This window comes from Solanum verrucosum, unplaced genomic scaffold, assembly GCF_900185275.1.
Source record: "Solanum verrucosum unplaced genomic scaffold, falcon-dt-bn FXZP01000032.1, whole genome shotgun sequence".
In the NCBI taxonomy this organism is placed as follows: domain Eukaryota; kingdom Viridiplantae; phylum Streptophyta; class Magnoliopsida; order Solanales; family Solanaceae; genus Solanum; species Solanum verrucosum.
Window position 1 is genome coordinate 1,348,589 of NW_026020569.1, and position 15,666 is coordinate 1,364,254.

The window sequence follows — 15,666 nt, forward strand, 5'->3', positions numbered from 1 at the left end:
CAGCAAACCTAGCTACCTGCTTTTTCCAATGCCCATGCAAATACCAATATCAACGCTAATGCTTCCGGGGCCAAAGCTTATCTAATCCTGGATGCTAATTTGACACTAAAACTAAAGCTATTTCGCAAAGTCTGATAGTTCAGAGAACCACAACAGTAAATTCATTGAGAGTAAGCCTACTCAGTATACTCAATCCCAAAACCCCTCTTGTTCGAGATAGCTTTGTGAAATTGAACTCTCACCAGAACAATATGCAACTTCCGCTTCAATGAATTGAAGGTTCTGCTGATTTTTCTACACCATTTGTACATCATCCTAATGCTGGCACGGGTAATTTATCTGATAGCCCCATAAACTTGTATTACACTCCTAAATTTAGATTGACAAAATAGCCTTAAATACCGTTGTTTGCAACAAACTTTAAACATATGAAAAATTAATCAACTACACAAATAAAATCTGAAGAAATATGAACATTTTATTGATAATAGTGCGGGTACAATTTTGTTCATTCCTTGATTCTACTCTCCTAAGATTTATTCATGATATTTATCCATGATTCGAGAGTCGTTAGTGGCGTATTTCTCGAATTAGGATGATTTAGATTTGACCGTTCAGTATCCTCCGAGAATTCTACTTGAAACTGAACACACCTTCTAGAGTCTCAATTCAAATTGAACACGTCTTGTAAAGTCCCATAAAATTTCAACGCCTACAACTGCACTTGAGCAACAGATGATATTAAAGTCCCACAAAATTTCAATGTCTTATACATGATTAACAACATTTGAAGTATTTGCGTTGCATGTGACATAATTTTTAAATAATTTAACTGGTTGACAAAATAAACAAATTTTAAGCTAAATATTCAACAATTAATTGTGTAAACATAATCTAATTGCAAGTAAATTCAAACTAATCCTGAAAAGGAAAATGATTTAAAAGATTTCTCATAGAGAAATAGGGAAAAAAGGAAATTGATTTAATAGATTTCCCAGGAAAATGGAACTTGATTTAATAGAATTCCAAAGAGAAATAAGAAAGAAAATAAATAGTGCTTTGTTGTCTGTATAGTGTTTTCAACAAGTTAAAAAGCGCGCAGTCCGAGAAAGTTCAAATTGTGCCAAGTGCGAAGTGATACCGAAAAGTTTTTTGTTAAAAATCAGGTTAATGGCAGCAGAGTGAGAGAGAACCTTCGCGGCGTTATAGTCGATGGCCGGAGACGGGTTGAAGGCGGGTCTTCCTGGCGGAAAAGCGGCGGAACCGCAGTACGAGACGGCAAAAACATCGGTGTGGTGGGATATAGAGAATTGTCAGGTGCCCAGGGGATGCGACGCTCATGCAATCGCTCCGAATATAAACGCGGCATTGATGAAGATGAACTATAATGGACCAGTCACTATTTCCGCCTATGGAGACACTAATCGTATTCCCTCGTACATTCAACGAGCCCTTTCTAGTACTGGAATCAGTCTCAATCACGTCCCGGCCGGTACACTAACAAACCTTCTTCTATTTCCTTCAACTTTTTTATTTGTTCAATATAATTTTCTTGAGTATAGAGGGGTTTTCAAAGGTTTTACGTCTGCTACACCCCGCCCTCCCCCTTCTCTAAGAAATTTAGTAGCTAGCCCTAACAGCTTAATCTTGCTTTTCTTTGAAACCTTTGGTGAAAATGATTTTCTCGATCGATCAATGGGGTCTATTGAAAACAATCTCTTTACCCGTTATAGATTTTACAGACACCAGACTCCCCCTCTGAGAAATTTAATAGCTAGCCCTAACAGCTTAATCTTTGTTGGGATTGGAAATTGTTGGTGACATCATCATTTAGTGATTGCACGCCCAGTGCAAATTATTAGAATTAATGTTTCAATTAATTTTGAAACAGTTCATCAGATAAAAGTTCTCGGTTTCCAAAGTTAATGAATATGAACTTTTAATAATTCCTTCTTCATTTAGTTTTTATGTTTTAGGATTAGGTTCTTGGAAGATATATGTTTATATTTATAATATTCATGAACCTATTAATAACTCTTACTTAATGGAAACTTTTTTCTTTCAAGAACTTTTATCCTTTACTAATTAAATTCATGCATTTAATTTGTCTGATTAACAGGGGCTAAGGATGCTAGTGATAAGAAAATTTTGGTGGATATGCTATTTTGGGCAGTGGACAATCCTGCACCTGCCAATTATTTGCTTATTTCAGGAGACAGGGATTTCTCCAATGCCATTCATCAGTTACGGATGAGGAGATATAATATTCTTCTAGCACAACCTTTAAAGGCTTCTCCTGCTCTTGCTGCTGCTGCCACAAATGTGTGGCAATGGATAAGCCTTACTGCTGGAGGATCTCCACGAGAACTTGCTTTTGGTACTAACACATTACGTCAAGAATCTATACCGACTCCAGTTTCTGAACCTATATCGGCAAACCAACCTGCTTATTCCAATGCCAATGCCAATACTAATACCAATACCAATACCAATATCAATACCAATATCAATACCAATACCAATACCAATACCCATGCTAATACCAATGCCAATGCCAATGCCAATACCCATGCTAATGCTTCCGGGACCCAAAGTTTACCTAATCCTGGAGGCACTTTTGATACCAAAACTAAAGCTATTTACGTACCAAAGAACTCGAATCAACTGACTATGACCGGCATGTCAAGTATGCCAGCTAGAATTAAAGAAACTAGTAGCAGCTATTGCCCACACGCACCAGCTGTTGCACCAGTGCAGTTTGCACCACATAAATTTTTCGCAAAGTCTGATAGTTCAGAGAACCATAACAGTAAATTCATAGAAAACAAGCCAGCTCAGTGTACTCAATCTCAGCCTCCTCTTGTTCGAGATAACTTTGTGAAATTGAACTTTCGCCAGAAGAATTTGCAACCTCCGCTTCAACTACCTGAAGGTTCTGCTGATTTTTCTCACCATTTGAACATCATCCTAATCCTGGGATGCATAATTTGTCTGATAAACCCATAAACTTGTATTACACTCCTAATTTTACATTGACAAAATTGGGAAGTATTGTTACCGAAGTTGAAGTTTACTAAGCCATATAGTTTTCTTGAGACAACTAATGGTGGTAATTTTCTTGCAGGTAGGGGTGATTTATGTGGGTCTATGAACAAGGGTGATGTACGTCCTGAGTTTTCCTTCCTTCCATCCTCATCGGGTGCTTCTAAATCTGTCGGTAGTTATTCAGATTTGGATCTCCAGCTGCCTGAACTCATTCAAGGTTTTATAGGGGTCATCCTTCTTTCGTTGAACAGTTTGAAGCTCGAGAAGATTGTGCCTACCAAAGAAAACATTGGTTATTGTATACGTTATGGTAACCCTAAATATCATCATATTGATGTCACAGTAGCGTTAAATGCTGCACTAGAGCAACAGATGATAGTAAAGTTAAAACAAGCTGATTTTGAGCTGTATGTTGGTAGAACTGAGAGGATTTGGAAATGTGAGAATCCACTTGGTGGCAATCCTAACCAATATCAGAATGCAACTTGGAATGTGATTGAGAAATTTCTTTGTTCAACTGTTGGACGTTCAGCAATAGCAGCATCTGAATGCAGGTAAACAATTTGTGCTGCATTGTTTTTAATGATATTCTCAGAGTTTTTTCTCATGTTTTGTCTGCCTTCCAGGTATGAAGCCTCTTTGATTCTTAGAAATGCATGCCTTAAAGACCTTACATTGGGTGAAGTACTTCAAATCCTGAATATGATTATCACTCTGAAGCGTTGGATTAAAACTCGCTCTGATTGGCATCCGATTACTATTACTCTTCCAGAAACTAATAATGATAAGGATACCAGAACACGTAACTAGCCGAGAGATCTCTTTCAGTTTTTTAGCATGTCATAGCCATGACATGTTTTCAGAAATGGATTCGATATCTTGGAGTTGCAGATTTTATAAGAAGCTTAATTTTGTATAAGATGGTATGTTCAGTGCTTACTTGATGACGGCATAGGAGCGAGATCTTTTTTACTTTTGTGGACCTCTTTTCAAGACACTTGCAGCTGATAAAGTGGGCAGCTAAAGGGATGCGATTGTTATCATGCTTCTATCGACCTAGCTATGCTGATGGATCTCGTAATCTTTCATTACAGCAGCATGGTTGCTGCTATCTTCGATTTCTTTATCTTAAAATTTCCGTTTCGCTGGAAATTTTGTTTACATCAGAAAGTCTACTACTGCTTTCACATTACTAGGATTTGGAGCATCCAGGAATATGCAGAATGTATTTCGGTTACCCTGGTGAGTTGAGAACTGGCCAGAAGCACAAAGGTTGGGTTGCAGGTTGACAGGAATATTTTGTAGTCACTGTTCTTCTAGCTAGATTATAAATATAGAATAGTGGTTTAGAATACAGATCCAGTAACCTTGTTTTTTAAGCTTTGTCAAATGGAATATGTAGATTTACTTCACAGGCTTTTTTGATAACCTCGTCCTTTCGCCTATTCTTTTTGTTTCTTGGAGCTTATGACTATAAAGTACTTTTGTTGATAACAGTATATGTAGCTTAACTTGGCAGGCACTTGCATTTGTTTTCATATAGTGCCTCCCCTTCCTCTAATTCTGTCTCATTTTTTACTAGCTAGTAGTTTGTCGGGGGTGATCATGTCTGTTGGATGGTATCTGTTTCAGCTATCATCCTGGATAAACTACTGGGTTAAGATGTTTCTGTAAGTTATTTGTACTAAACTTATTTAAGGACTATTTCATTAATGTTCTTCACCCGTGTAATATATGTAACACCGAATGCCCTCTCATGTATTTCACATGGCAAAAGAAAATTTACAATTTATGGTGAAGACAGGCGTTCTAACTTCTAGGAGTCGTCCTTGATCAAAGACCAAATGAATTAGTATTTCTTGTGTACATACATACAATGGACAAGGATGAAGCCTATGTTAACAACATCGAGGCCAGCAAGAGAAACAAGAAAACCAACTAGTCGCTCCCAGTTTAGGCAGTGACTCCGGTTGTTTTGACTCTGACTTCGAGTATGGCTGTGATTGTTGCGGTGATTGAGGCTGCATTTCTGGTTGTGAATCTGGTTCATACTTGGGTTGAGGTTGTGGTTGTGGTTGTGGCTGTTGCTGTGGCTGATGCTGATGCTGATGCTGAGGCTGAGGTTGAGGTCTCTCCATTTTCGCAGAGGGAGCTTTGAGTGAGCCAGTTTTCCCAGCATCGTTTAGTAGCCTGCAACAAACCAAAAGCGATTATAAACAATCCAACTGTATATCATGCATGGAACAAACTACTAGTAGAGCAGACTTCACCCAACAAAAACAAGAAAGAAGATGATACTAAAACTTATACAAGTTTGTTTAAAGAAAGCTAACTGTGTTATTTGATATTTTGACACTTTTTGATATCTATTCACAAAACCAGGAATGCTAACCCTTATACCTTGTAATACAATACAGAACCAAAATATATATGAATCATCAAGCAAGTAAATGCATGGACCTTGAAAGAGATTAACTTGTGCAGCATATCCAGTGTAATCCCACAAGTGGAAAAGCAAACCAGAACATAAAGAAGGAAAAACCATAGTGCATTGTATATGGTAGTTGCGAAAAGGAGATCTTACAGTGGAAAAGCAAAGGAGCTGCTGCTGTTTCCACTCTCATTGGAGAGGCGGGGCGAGGAAGCATAACTTGCCTCAAACTGAGGAACGGCTTTACCATCTGACTTGTTGAGCGTTGAGGCAGAATGTAGAAATTCATCTGACTTGTTGAGCGCTGAGGGAGAATGTTGAACTTCATCGACATTAGATGTCTTCTTCACTTTGATGTTATTTTCATGATTCTCCTCTGGGACTATTTTGGGAGATTCAACAATCTTTTCTTGCTTACGAGGACTCTCCATTATAGTTTCACTCTTTACCTCTTTATCTGTTGCCATTTCGACAAGAGGAGGAAGGTTAGGAGGCACGTTTTTCTTGTCATTGGATTTAACATCAGGTGCATTATACGGAGAATTACTCCATTCCTCCGGTTTTATAAGTTCTCCAGATCGATACATCATGTTGAATTGATCTCGAGAGAAGCTGTTGTTTCCCATATGAATACTAAACAATGATTCATTTGATGCAGTACTCCATTCCATACCACTGCTATTAGGCTTACTTGAAAATATAGACGAGGGAATCCGGTTAGGATCATAACCTGGAGGATGACCCATGGTATGCATTGGAGGTGACTTCATCGGTGCAGGGTTGGCTACATTCCATTCAGGATTCTGTGGGAAGAAATCAGGAAATTGTGGAGGTTCTTCACCACGCGGAGATGCACTTATCATACTCCATTGTGGTGTCTGATTAGGAACATGATCAGGAGAAGATGAAGATGCTGATAAAGAAGCATCCGCGTCTCCAAGAGGATCCTTTCCACTGTTACTTAGTTCTAGTGATGATTCGGATGAAGTAGGTGATGAAAGAGGTGATGAGGAAGGAGATAAACCGGATGTTTTCACTTTCATAAGTGGCTTGGTATCGTCATGTTTCGTCTCAGGTTGTTGCATTGAAGGCTTATTATTACCACTACTCCAGTTCTCCATTTTTCAATCAACAGAAATATTCCGCGCTTAATGTAGTTCGAGTAAATAGTTCTCCTGCAGAACAAGAACAATTCAACAAAATGCATAATAAACCACAATCGCTTCATATTAAAACAGAAACTTTGAATAATTATGAAAGAGTCATTTTCACATTATTCTGCAAAGTTATAAACGCATAAAAAATGACAAAAAGCTTACACATTTTATATCTCTAAAATTCTTGGAGGAGATAGCAAACACAATTATATCCAGACTCGGAATCTGCTAAACAAAATAAAGCATCGATTCATGAGCAATTTAATCGTCCTTGTTAAACAATCCTCTCAACAACATCAATCTTAAGCTAGTTGGGGTCGATTATATGATTCGTTATACATTCTGCTCTATTTGAACCTGTTTCATTACAATAACCCAAAAAAAAACATTCAGTTCATTTTACAGATTCCGGTTTAATCAGAATTTCACGTTTTAATTCGAAAGAACAAAACAGAAGATCATGCTGATTATGAATTAAACACAGCAACACCAATTGAATTTACCTAAATTCCACCAATCATAAAAGCCAAATCTTGATTACTAGCTGTATCTTGTTTTGCTAATGATAATCCAAAGATATAAAAATATAATAATAAGATACAGCTACTTACCCCTCAAAATTATGGGGGTAAGAGAGAGAGAATAATTCCACGAATTCAATTTTTTTAATTTACTTGAGAGGATGATTACTTACTTGAATGGGAAAATTCAAAATGAAAAAAGATTTAGGGCTCAGAAAAAAAGTATTAAAAAACAAAGGAAAAAAAATATAAAAAAAGAGCGGTTTAAGGGTTTTATTTTAGGTAAATCATTGCTTCAGAAAGGAAGGCTAAGCGTCGATCTCGGTGATGTCTAATCAGTTTTTCCGTTTAACCAACCATTGGCGCCATTTTTATCTAACTCCAAAGATATTCTCGGTAATTGGGCCGGGTATGAATACTTGGGCCAATTGGTCATGTATCACCCAAGTTTTCCTAGGCCCTCCCTATACACTAAATTGGTCATAAAATTGCACTTTTGTCTTTCAAATGAGTTGATTTTAAATTTAAATCCTTCAAAAGTTGGTCTTCGATTTTTGTCCTTGAAAATTGTATTGGAGTATATATTTTAGAAGTTGAAGTCGCACGCTCATTGCCCGAGCATAAACTTAAGAGATTTTATGATACGAAAATATAAACTTAGGCTCTACAAAAGAAGTTGCGACAATCTTTAAGATGTGACATATTATGTGCAATACGCACTTGTGATTATGACATTAAATTAGCCATATAATCTTTAAGATGTGTTAGGAATTTGTCCCGAGTTTCTTATCATAAATCAAAAAATCTTTTTATTTGGCTAATCCTTTTCTTATAGGAAAAGATTTAGGACGGTATAAATAGAAGTTTGTTCACATAGTAGCATTCACAATATAGTCTTAGGAATTTTGAGAGTTTTGTTTAGGGGGGTATTTGAGGGACACAAGTGATAGTGAACCTTGTATTCTAAGTGAATAAGTTGATGTTATTTCTCTTTATATTTTGTACTCTCATATTTATACAGTGGATTGCTTATCTCCTTTGTCTCATATTTATACAGTGGATTGTTTATCTCCTTTGTAGACCATTCACTGAATCACGTTAAATCTTTGTGTCTTTTGGTATATTTCTCGTTTGTCTTCTTCATCGTGATTTTTTGAGGTTTGATTTGCTAGCTTCCCATATCGCACCTAATTATTTCAGTCCTAACAAAGAGGTTGTTTGCTATAGACGAATTTTCCAATAAATGTTGTGACCATTCACTGAATCACGTTAAATCTTTGTGTCTTTTGGTATATTTCTCGTTTGTCTTCTTCATCGTGGTTTTTTGAGATTTGATTTGCTAGCTTCCGTATCGCACCTAATTATTTCAGTCCTAACAAAGAGGTTGTTTGCTATGATAGACGAATTTTCCAATAAATGTTGTGATTGCAGGATGATTTATAAAGGTGAAATCAACATCAAAACAAGCCCTACAAGACTTGGTAGATCAAGTCTGGTGAAAGATATAAAGTATAGAAATAACAATACTGTTACCCCTTTTACATTTGGAAGTTGAGATATGAAAGTAAAAATAAGCATAAACCCCCACTAGAAGTAGTTTATTGAAGTCACAATAAATAACATGATCAACAATTCAAAGTTTGACAAAGACCAGACTCCTGAACCATATGTTGATGAAGAGGTCGATTTTTGGAGGGCGGCAACAGTGTGCTGGCCTTTCTACTTCTACCAATTAAAAGCCTCTTTGAAACAGGAGACATCATTTGATCAGTTGGACTTGTGTACCTGTACAAAACCAATTACTTTCTGTAACGTAACAATTCTTATGCACAAGTTTTACGATTTCAATTGTCCAAATATAGTTCAGTTCAAACAGAGGAGAAAAAAAGTAATTACTATACCTTTCAGGATATTTAAATGGCTTGGGGACCTTAAGTCGATCAGGTGTGGTGTTGATTGGAGAATTGGGAAGAACAATTGTAGGTCGATTTAATGGCGGTGTTTTTGGTTCTGCTGCAACAACAATCTTTTCATTCATCGGAGCTTTTGGTGCAACTGTTTCCTCAAGGGATTTTGGTACAATAACCGATTCCGAAATTCCCTCCATTGATGAAACTATTTGTAATAGCAGAGAAATTTCAGGGAGAGATAGACAGAACAATTGAATTAAGAAGAAAGTGGGAGTGAATTTTTAATTTATAATATTCAGAAAGACGACCGTTCAGCAATAGGGGTTTCAACGGTCGAATTTTTGGGGCTGGGTCAAGTCGAGACAAACGCAATTTTGCTTTTTTTTTTTTTTTTAGAGTGGTTGATTAAAATAAAAAGAAGATAATTAGACTACTCTAGTCTTTTTATATCCAACGGGAAAATAGTTCTTTTCTCTTATTTTTTTCTAAAAACTTTTTTTTGTTTGGATATTTTTTATGTAGGACTCCTACTTCTAATTTCTACTTCACGTGTGATTTAGATCAATGAAGTAAGTGCAATAAAAAATAGGGCAAATCACATAAATCTCACTAGTTTAGTTCTTAATTATTAAGATTCCCAATAGTTTCAAATATTGCTTCTTCTACCGTATTTCATGCTTTGGATACATGAGTCTGAATTCATGAGATACATGTATCTGTCGAATTTTAAAATTGAGATACAAAATTTATTTATTTAAATTAATTGGTTGTAACTGATTTCCTTAATTAGAGGAGTAATTGAGGATTTTCAAAATACATAGATAATTAATTTCATTGTATTATTCTTTAAAATAGTAAATTCATTAATATTATTAATATAAGATAAAAACATGTATATCTTGGTAATGTAAAATTTGATTAATTTCAAATTATTACTCTTAAAATAATAAATTCATTAATGTGATGTATCTATTATCAATAAATAATGTATCTAATAAACTAAACACTTAGATGCATGAGCGTCATACAAGTACATTCATATGTATCATAGAAGTATCTAACATTAATTTCATGTATTTAATTTGTTATACGTATCTAGTGTTAATTTTAGGTATCTATTTATATATATATCTAATATTAATTTCATGTATCTAGTATTAATTTGATGTATCAAGTATCAATTGCATATGTTATATCCAAAAACATGTATCTCGAATACATAGTAAGCATATACATCTAATTATGTGTATCTAAATATGGAATATACAAAAAGAAGAAGCGTATACATCTAATTATGTGTATCTGAATTTCATACGTTATATCCAAAAAACATGTATCTCAAATACATAATAAGCATATACATTTAATTATGTGTATCTAACTATGAAATGTAGCTAAAACACATAAATTTAAGAGCAAATCACGACTGTAGAGTATGTCGTATCATTAATATCATGGTGTTGTTAAAAATCATGTATACGAAATTAAATGGTGAATACATATACATGTTTAGATACCCCATTACTAAAAATACAAACTCAGATCTTAATTAAAATTACTACTTATTGGATACACATGTTTAAAGGGCTATATTGAAGTAATATTGGTACTACCACATCAATGTCACAATAACCAAAGAAAGTCTTAAAGAACACCAACAAACAAAAACTCTCTACAATACTCTCTTTGATCCTTTTGCTTTGTGGCATAACATAATCAAAACTAAGATTCATTTCTTTCGAAGACAAACAATCAAGACCCACTTTGAATTGAAAGTTTTATCTGTAGCAGTTACTTTGATTTGATCTCATTATAAATGAACAATACAAAATAATATTTGGGTTTAGAAGATTTTGTTGGTCATGGTGATGATATCTTGAGAAGAAGAGAATAGATTAACTATTGTTGGAATGAAATTGTATGGTGAAATTTGAGTGATAAATATGGGAGGGAGGATTAAGAGATAGTGGCTGATTTGGAGTGAAAGAGTTAATTAAGCAGATAATTAATCCATCCTAGTTTTAAGGGATGTGGGTATCTAATTGTATCTTCAAATAATATATTAATAAATGATATAAAATATTAAAAGTGGTAATATATGTAATTGTTTAAAAGTAAAGATAATATTAGTATATATAGTAGTGATGTATGTCTAATAAGGTAGTTTATCCTAAAAAATATTAGAGTTCGAATCTTATAAAGATAAAAATAAAATATGAGTATGTAATTTTTCAAATTCGTCTAAGCTTAAATGTTTAAAATTACTTGATAATTGTGTTGGTAGGAAGTGAAGGTGCACAAGTCGCTCTAACACTAGTGCAATTTAAAATCACATTGTAATCGAACCGCTAAGTCGATTTGTTGATTTGTTGATTTATTGATTATTAGATTATCAAATTAATGATTGGTATGTCACTGATCAATAGCCATCTAATTACCTGTCCATTCATATTGAATCGACAGATCTCATTAGTGAATTAGTATATTTAAAGATAAAAAATTGATTCATTAAATCTTTAAGCGCAAATATTCAAATGGATAACCCAATAAGCATCTCTACCTGACACCATAGTTATTAAAAAAAGAAATCTAATTTACTTGTAGCATTCTTCGTAAGACCAATATTAGAGTTGTGAATCACATTTTTTTTTGGTAGTAAGAAAGTCTTTTTTTAAAAAAAAAATATAAAAAAATGAAACTTTTTTTTACATTTTTTTTTTGGGATAGGGGGTGGGGGTGGTAATTTATTTTTTTGGATGGGGTGTGGAGGAGGAGAGGGTCGGGGGTAGGGGGTGTGGGGGGTTGGTAGGTGAATCGGGTGGTAAATTTTTTTTAAAATTTTATAAATTTTTTTTTGGATGGGGTGTGGAGGGGGGGGGGCTGGTACGGGGGTAGGGGGTATGGTGGGTTGGTAGGGGATGGGGTGATAATTTTTTTTAAAAAATTTTGAATGAAAAAAATTAAAATTCTGTTAATTTTTTTTTGGCTGGGGTGTGGAGGGGGGGCTCGTAGGGGGTAAGGGTGTATGGGGGGTTGGTAGGGCGTAGGGGGTAGGGGCTCATAGGGGTTGGGTGGTAAATTTTTTTTATTATTATTACATTTTTTTGGGATAGGGGGTAGGGGGTGGAGTGAACTGATAAAAAATTGTTTTAAAGCATTTAATAAGATTTCTATTGTAATATGAGTAAATATGAATATTCATAGTTTTTATCCATTTAAAATGTGAGTCGAGTCGAGTAACTTATCCATTTTTATTTAACTCATTTTTTGATCGACTTATATTCAATTCGATTCGCTCGTTTGTCGCTCCTGTGATCCTTTTTTTTCTTTTACTTTGTAGTAAGATTGAATTAAATTTAAAATTAAGTGCGTAACATTTTTATAGTACAGCACAGTTTAATGGAAAGTAAAAGGTAGTGCGCACTTTTAGAAGTGATGTTTATCTGTTTTAGGTCTTTCCATTTTAACAACTCAATGCATTATATGTGTCTTGCAAACAACACAATTGTTTAAGGAAAGAAAAAAAAACAGAATTGTACAGTTTCTTGAAAAATAATTACAAATATTGTCATATATCATTAATTTAAGTTTGATAAAAGCAATCTCAAAAAATGAACTTAAGGATATGATCTAGTAATCAATAAAGTCGATTGAAAATTATGAGACTTTCACGTTCAAATCTAAGCAGAGACAAAAATACTAACTGATATTTGTTGTTCATGAAAGGTGACAAATTTCCGAAATACCTAGATTATTATTTTTTTAAAAAAAACAATTAGAGTTTGGGAACTGAGATCGTTATCCTGCAATCAGATTGCTTTAAGATTTTGATAGGTCAATAGTAGGAAATTTAATTCTTAGAAAGAGTGAGAGAAGAGTGTATCAATCAAATCTAGTTTTTTCTTTTCCCAATGAATAAGAAAGCTACTCTTCGTCTCATTTTACATAACACTCTTTTCTTTTTAGTTCGTTTAAAAAAAAAAATCATCTTATTATAATTAGAAATAATTTAATTTTAAAATTCTTCTTTTATCTTTAATGAAATAATTGACAACCACACAAATATCTTAGGTCTTTTTTAGACCAGTCCAAGTCTTTTTTTTAAAACATTATATCAAATCACATAATGTCACGTAAAATGAGACGGAGAAAATAGTAACTTAGTAAAAGGACCACTGGTTTTATAGCTTTTACACCAATTTCTGCAACAATTCAACTAATTTCAAGCAGTCAACACAACAGTAGAGCAGGTAACACTTTGACACCACCAGAATCGATGAGATGAAGAGCTACCTAAAATTGCCAGAAATTCATTACTAGCTCTATTCAATATTCATTACACCATTTTATTGTGTTTTTTATGACTCTTACAAGTTGCCATAGGAAGAAGTCAAAAATATTAATTTATTCCAATATATGTATATATTAATTTTTTCCAATATATGTATACAAACTACAATGACTTCAATATTTGCAACTGTTATCTGTACTTGCAAATATTAAATATCATTCAATTAAATGATTATAAAAGATATATTTGCAGGCTGTAGTTAAGTTGAAAAATAATAATTTATCTATATCAATTAGTCCATTAAAAACCATTTTTTTCAAATAAATAATGAATAAACAAAAATCAAAGGTGTTTGATTGTCAAATAGGTTTATTTGTTCAACTAATTAACTTGAAATAGAATTTGACATTTTTTATACAAATTTAAGAGATTTTTAGATTTCAAATTCTCTATTTTGACGATATTTGAATCCTTCACCTTAATTATAAAAGACAAGGAGCGCACCAAGTACCTTCTTTTTCATGCTTCAACCAAGAGTGTCCAAATATCTAGGAAAAATGATTTAGTTATTTTATTTTATTTTTAAAAAAAGGAGTATCTTAAAGACTTAAACAGAAGTTAAAAAGGGGTATTTTGAAGTTGACGTGAAACACATAAAGTTTTGCAAGTGAAATGACTTAATAAAGTATTAAAACTTGTTATTCAAACTTCAAATAATTTGATATATAAACATTTACTTAAAACAATTTCTAAATTAGTACTACTATTTATTTTAAATGATTTGCAAATTTCTTCACTGTGATAAAAGTATTTATATACATGTATATCTTTTGTTTATTTAATTTATACAACTATACTAATTTTGTTCTCCAACAATATAATAGTGAGTTTTTGCGTTGTTGTATTTCTTTCAAATTTATTTTGAAAACTGATTTTTACGAGCTGAGGATCTATCAAAGATACCATTTACTTATTCAATTATTCTTTTCATATCTCACTTGTAAAAATATAATGAATATGTTATTATTATAATATTCCGACTTTCATGAGGTTGGGCATTCTAATGATGATGCCAAATCATGGGCATTATCACTAGTACTGTGACCACAAATTCACTCACTTGTTTGGGCTGCACAAACTTTATGTCCCTTCATGGATTACGATCTTTTACACCTTCTACTACGTTAGTCTTGCCAATCATTTACTCTACTAGTACATTTTTTTCTCATAAATTAATGATTTGGTTGAACTGGTAGGGAAGTAATTAAGGAAACGTTTGATAGCTGGTTAGAATTATGTGATATTAATTCATCATAACTTATACATATATTAGTGACTGAATTTCAAATGAAACATCATATTAATTGTATATACTATACGTGAATGACTTACTTCTTAATTAAAACGACCCCGAAAGTAAGTGAGAGACTTGAAGAAATTTGTTCTTCGTTTCGTTGGAAATGAAAATGAATTCAGGAAAAAAGCTGTAAACGAACAGGAAAATGATGAGTAAATAGTTCACACCACCTAATCAATCCGATTCAAACTAAGCTATGAACATATATTATGTGGACTCCCCTAGTAATAATTAAACCATAACTAATCTTGTCACAGCCATGACATTCATGAACTAACAAATGTTTTTCCGCTGCAAATCAGTGAAAAATTTGTGTTATAGAACATAGTTTTTCCAGTTATTTTTCATCAAAGCAGATCATTGAAAAAATGCATGGTGAGAAACTGATTCACACCAAAATAGTGGAAATTTTCTACATTTTTTTAATGAAAAAATTGCATTTTTTCTTTTTTATTTTTGTTATCCGAGCCAATCAAAATATCTATAGAAATAGAGCATGAATATTTTTCAACAGAAAATTTTAATAAAAAATAAGGATATTTCAATAGTGACGTCAAATTATTTGTGCGTTCCAAATAGTTCCTCCAACTTAGTCCATCATTAATATTGCTCAATCAACTATCCGCATTACTTTTCACGTCTTAGAGTATCAAGTAGCTTGAAAACTTATCTATAGTTGATGATTCTTATGAGTATAGTATAATATTTTATTTTTTAAAAAATGTTTTTCTTGTAAAAAAAATCGATTTATCAAATGAAGCCATTTATGGTGTTTTCTTTGTTTCTGTTTGATATTTATATTAGACTCTGATCAATTTGATGGTTTTATACAAATACCTCCTTTTTATGCCACTATTTATATCTTATCCCTATCTTTAAAAGTTTATATAAATATAGCCCTTGATTCTACTGATAATACAATAAATGTCATCTAATATCAACATTTTAGGTTGT

General features: G+C 33.2%; 4 protein-coding genes across 4 annotated transcripts in view; 2 read left to right on the forward strand and 2 right to left on the reverse strand.

Moving 5' to 3' along the window:
* LOC125810727 (glycine-rich RNA-binding protein 3, mitochondrial-like) overlaps positions 1–15,666 on the forward strand; it is a 193,882-nt gene that overhangs the window by 157,264 nt on the left and 20,952 nt on the right. The gene's annotated exons all lie outside the window — the stretch shown is intronic.
* On the forward strand, positions 1,164–4,283 carry LOC125810718 (uncharacterized). The gene is made up of 4 exons (XM_049490197.1): positions 1,164–1,492; positions 2,120–2,932; positions 3,125–3,599; positions 3,672–4,283. The coding sequence occupies exons 1-4, from the start codon at positions 1,213–1,215 to the stop codon at positions 3,853–3,855; spliced, it is 1,752 nt and encodes a 583-aa protein (XP_049346154.1). The 5' UTR covers positions 1,164–1,212; the 3' UTR covers positions 3,856–4,283.
* Positions 4,791–6,597, reverse strand: LOC125810732 (uncharacterized). Its single transcript, XM_049490213.1, has 2 exons — positions 5,630–6,597; positions 4,791–5,235 (listed from the first exon to the last, which is right to left on the reverse strand). Exons 1-2 carry the CDS (start codon positions 6,595–6,597, stop codon positions 4,944–4,946), a joined length of 1,260 nt encoding a protein of 419 aa, XP_049346170.1. The 3' UTR covers positions 4,791–4,943.
* On the reverse strand, positions 8,580–9,294 carry LOC125810736 (uncharacterized). Its single transcript, XM_049490218.1, has 2 exons — positions 9,056–9,294; positions 8,580–8,939 (listed from the first exon to the last, which is right to left on the reverse strand). Exons 1-2 carry the CDS (start codon positions 9,259–9,261, stop codon positions 8,780–8,782), a joined length of 366 nt encoding a protein of 121 aa, XP_049346175.1. The 5' UTR covers positions 9,262–9,294; the 3' UTR covers positions 8,580–8,779.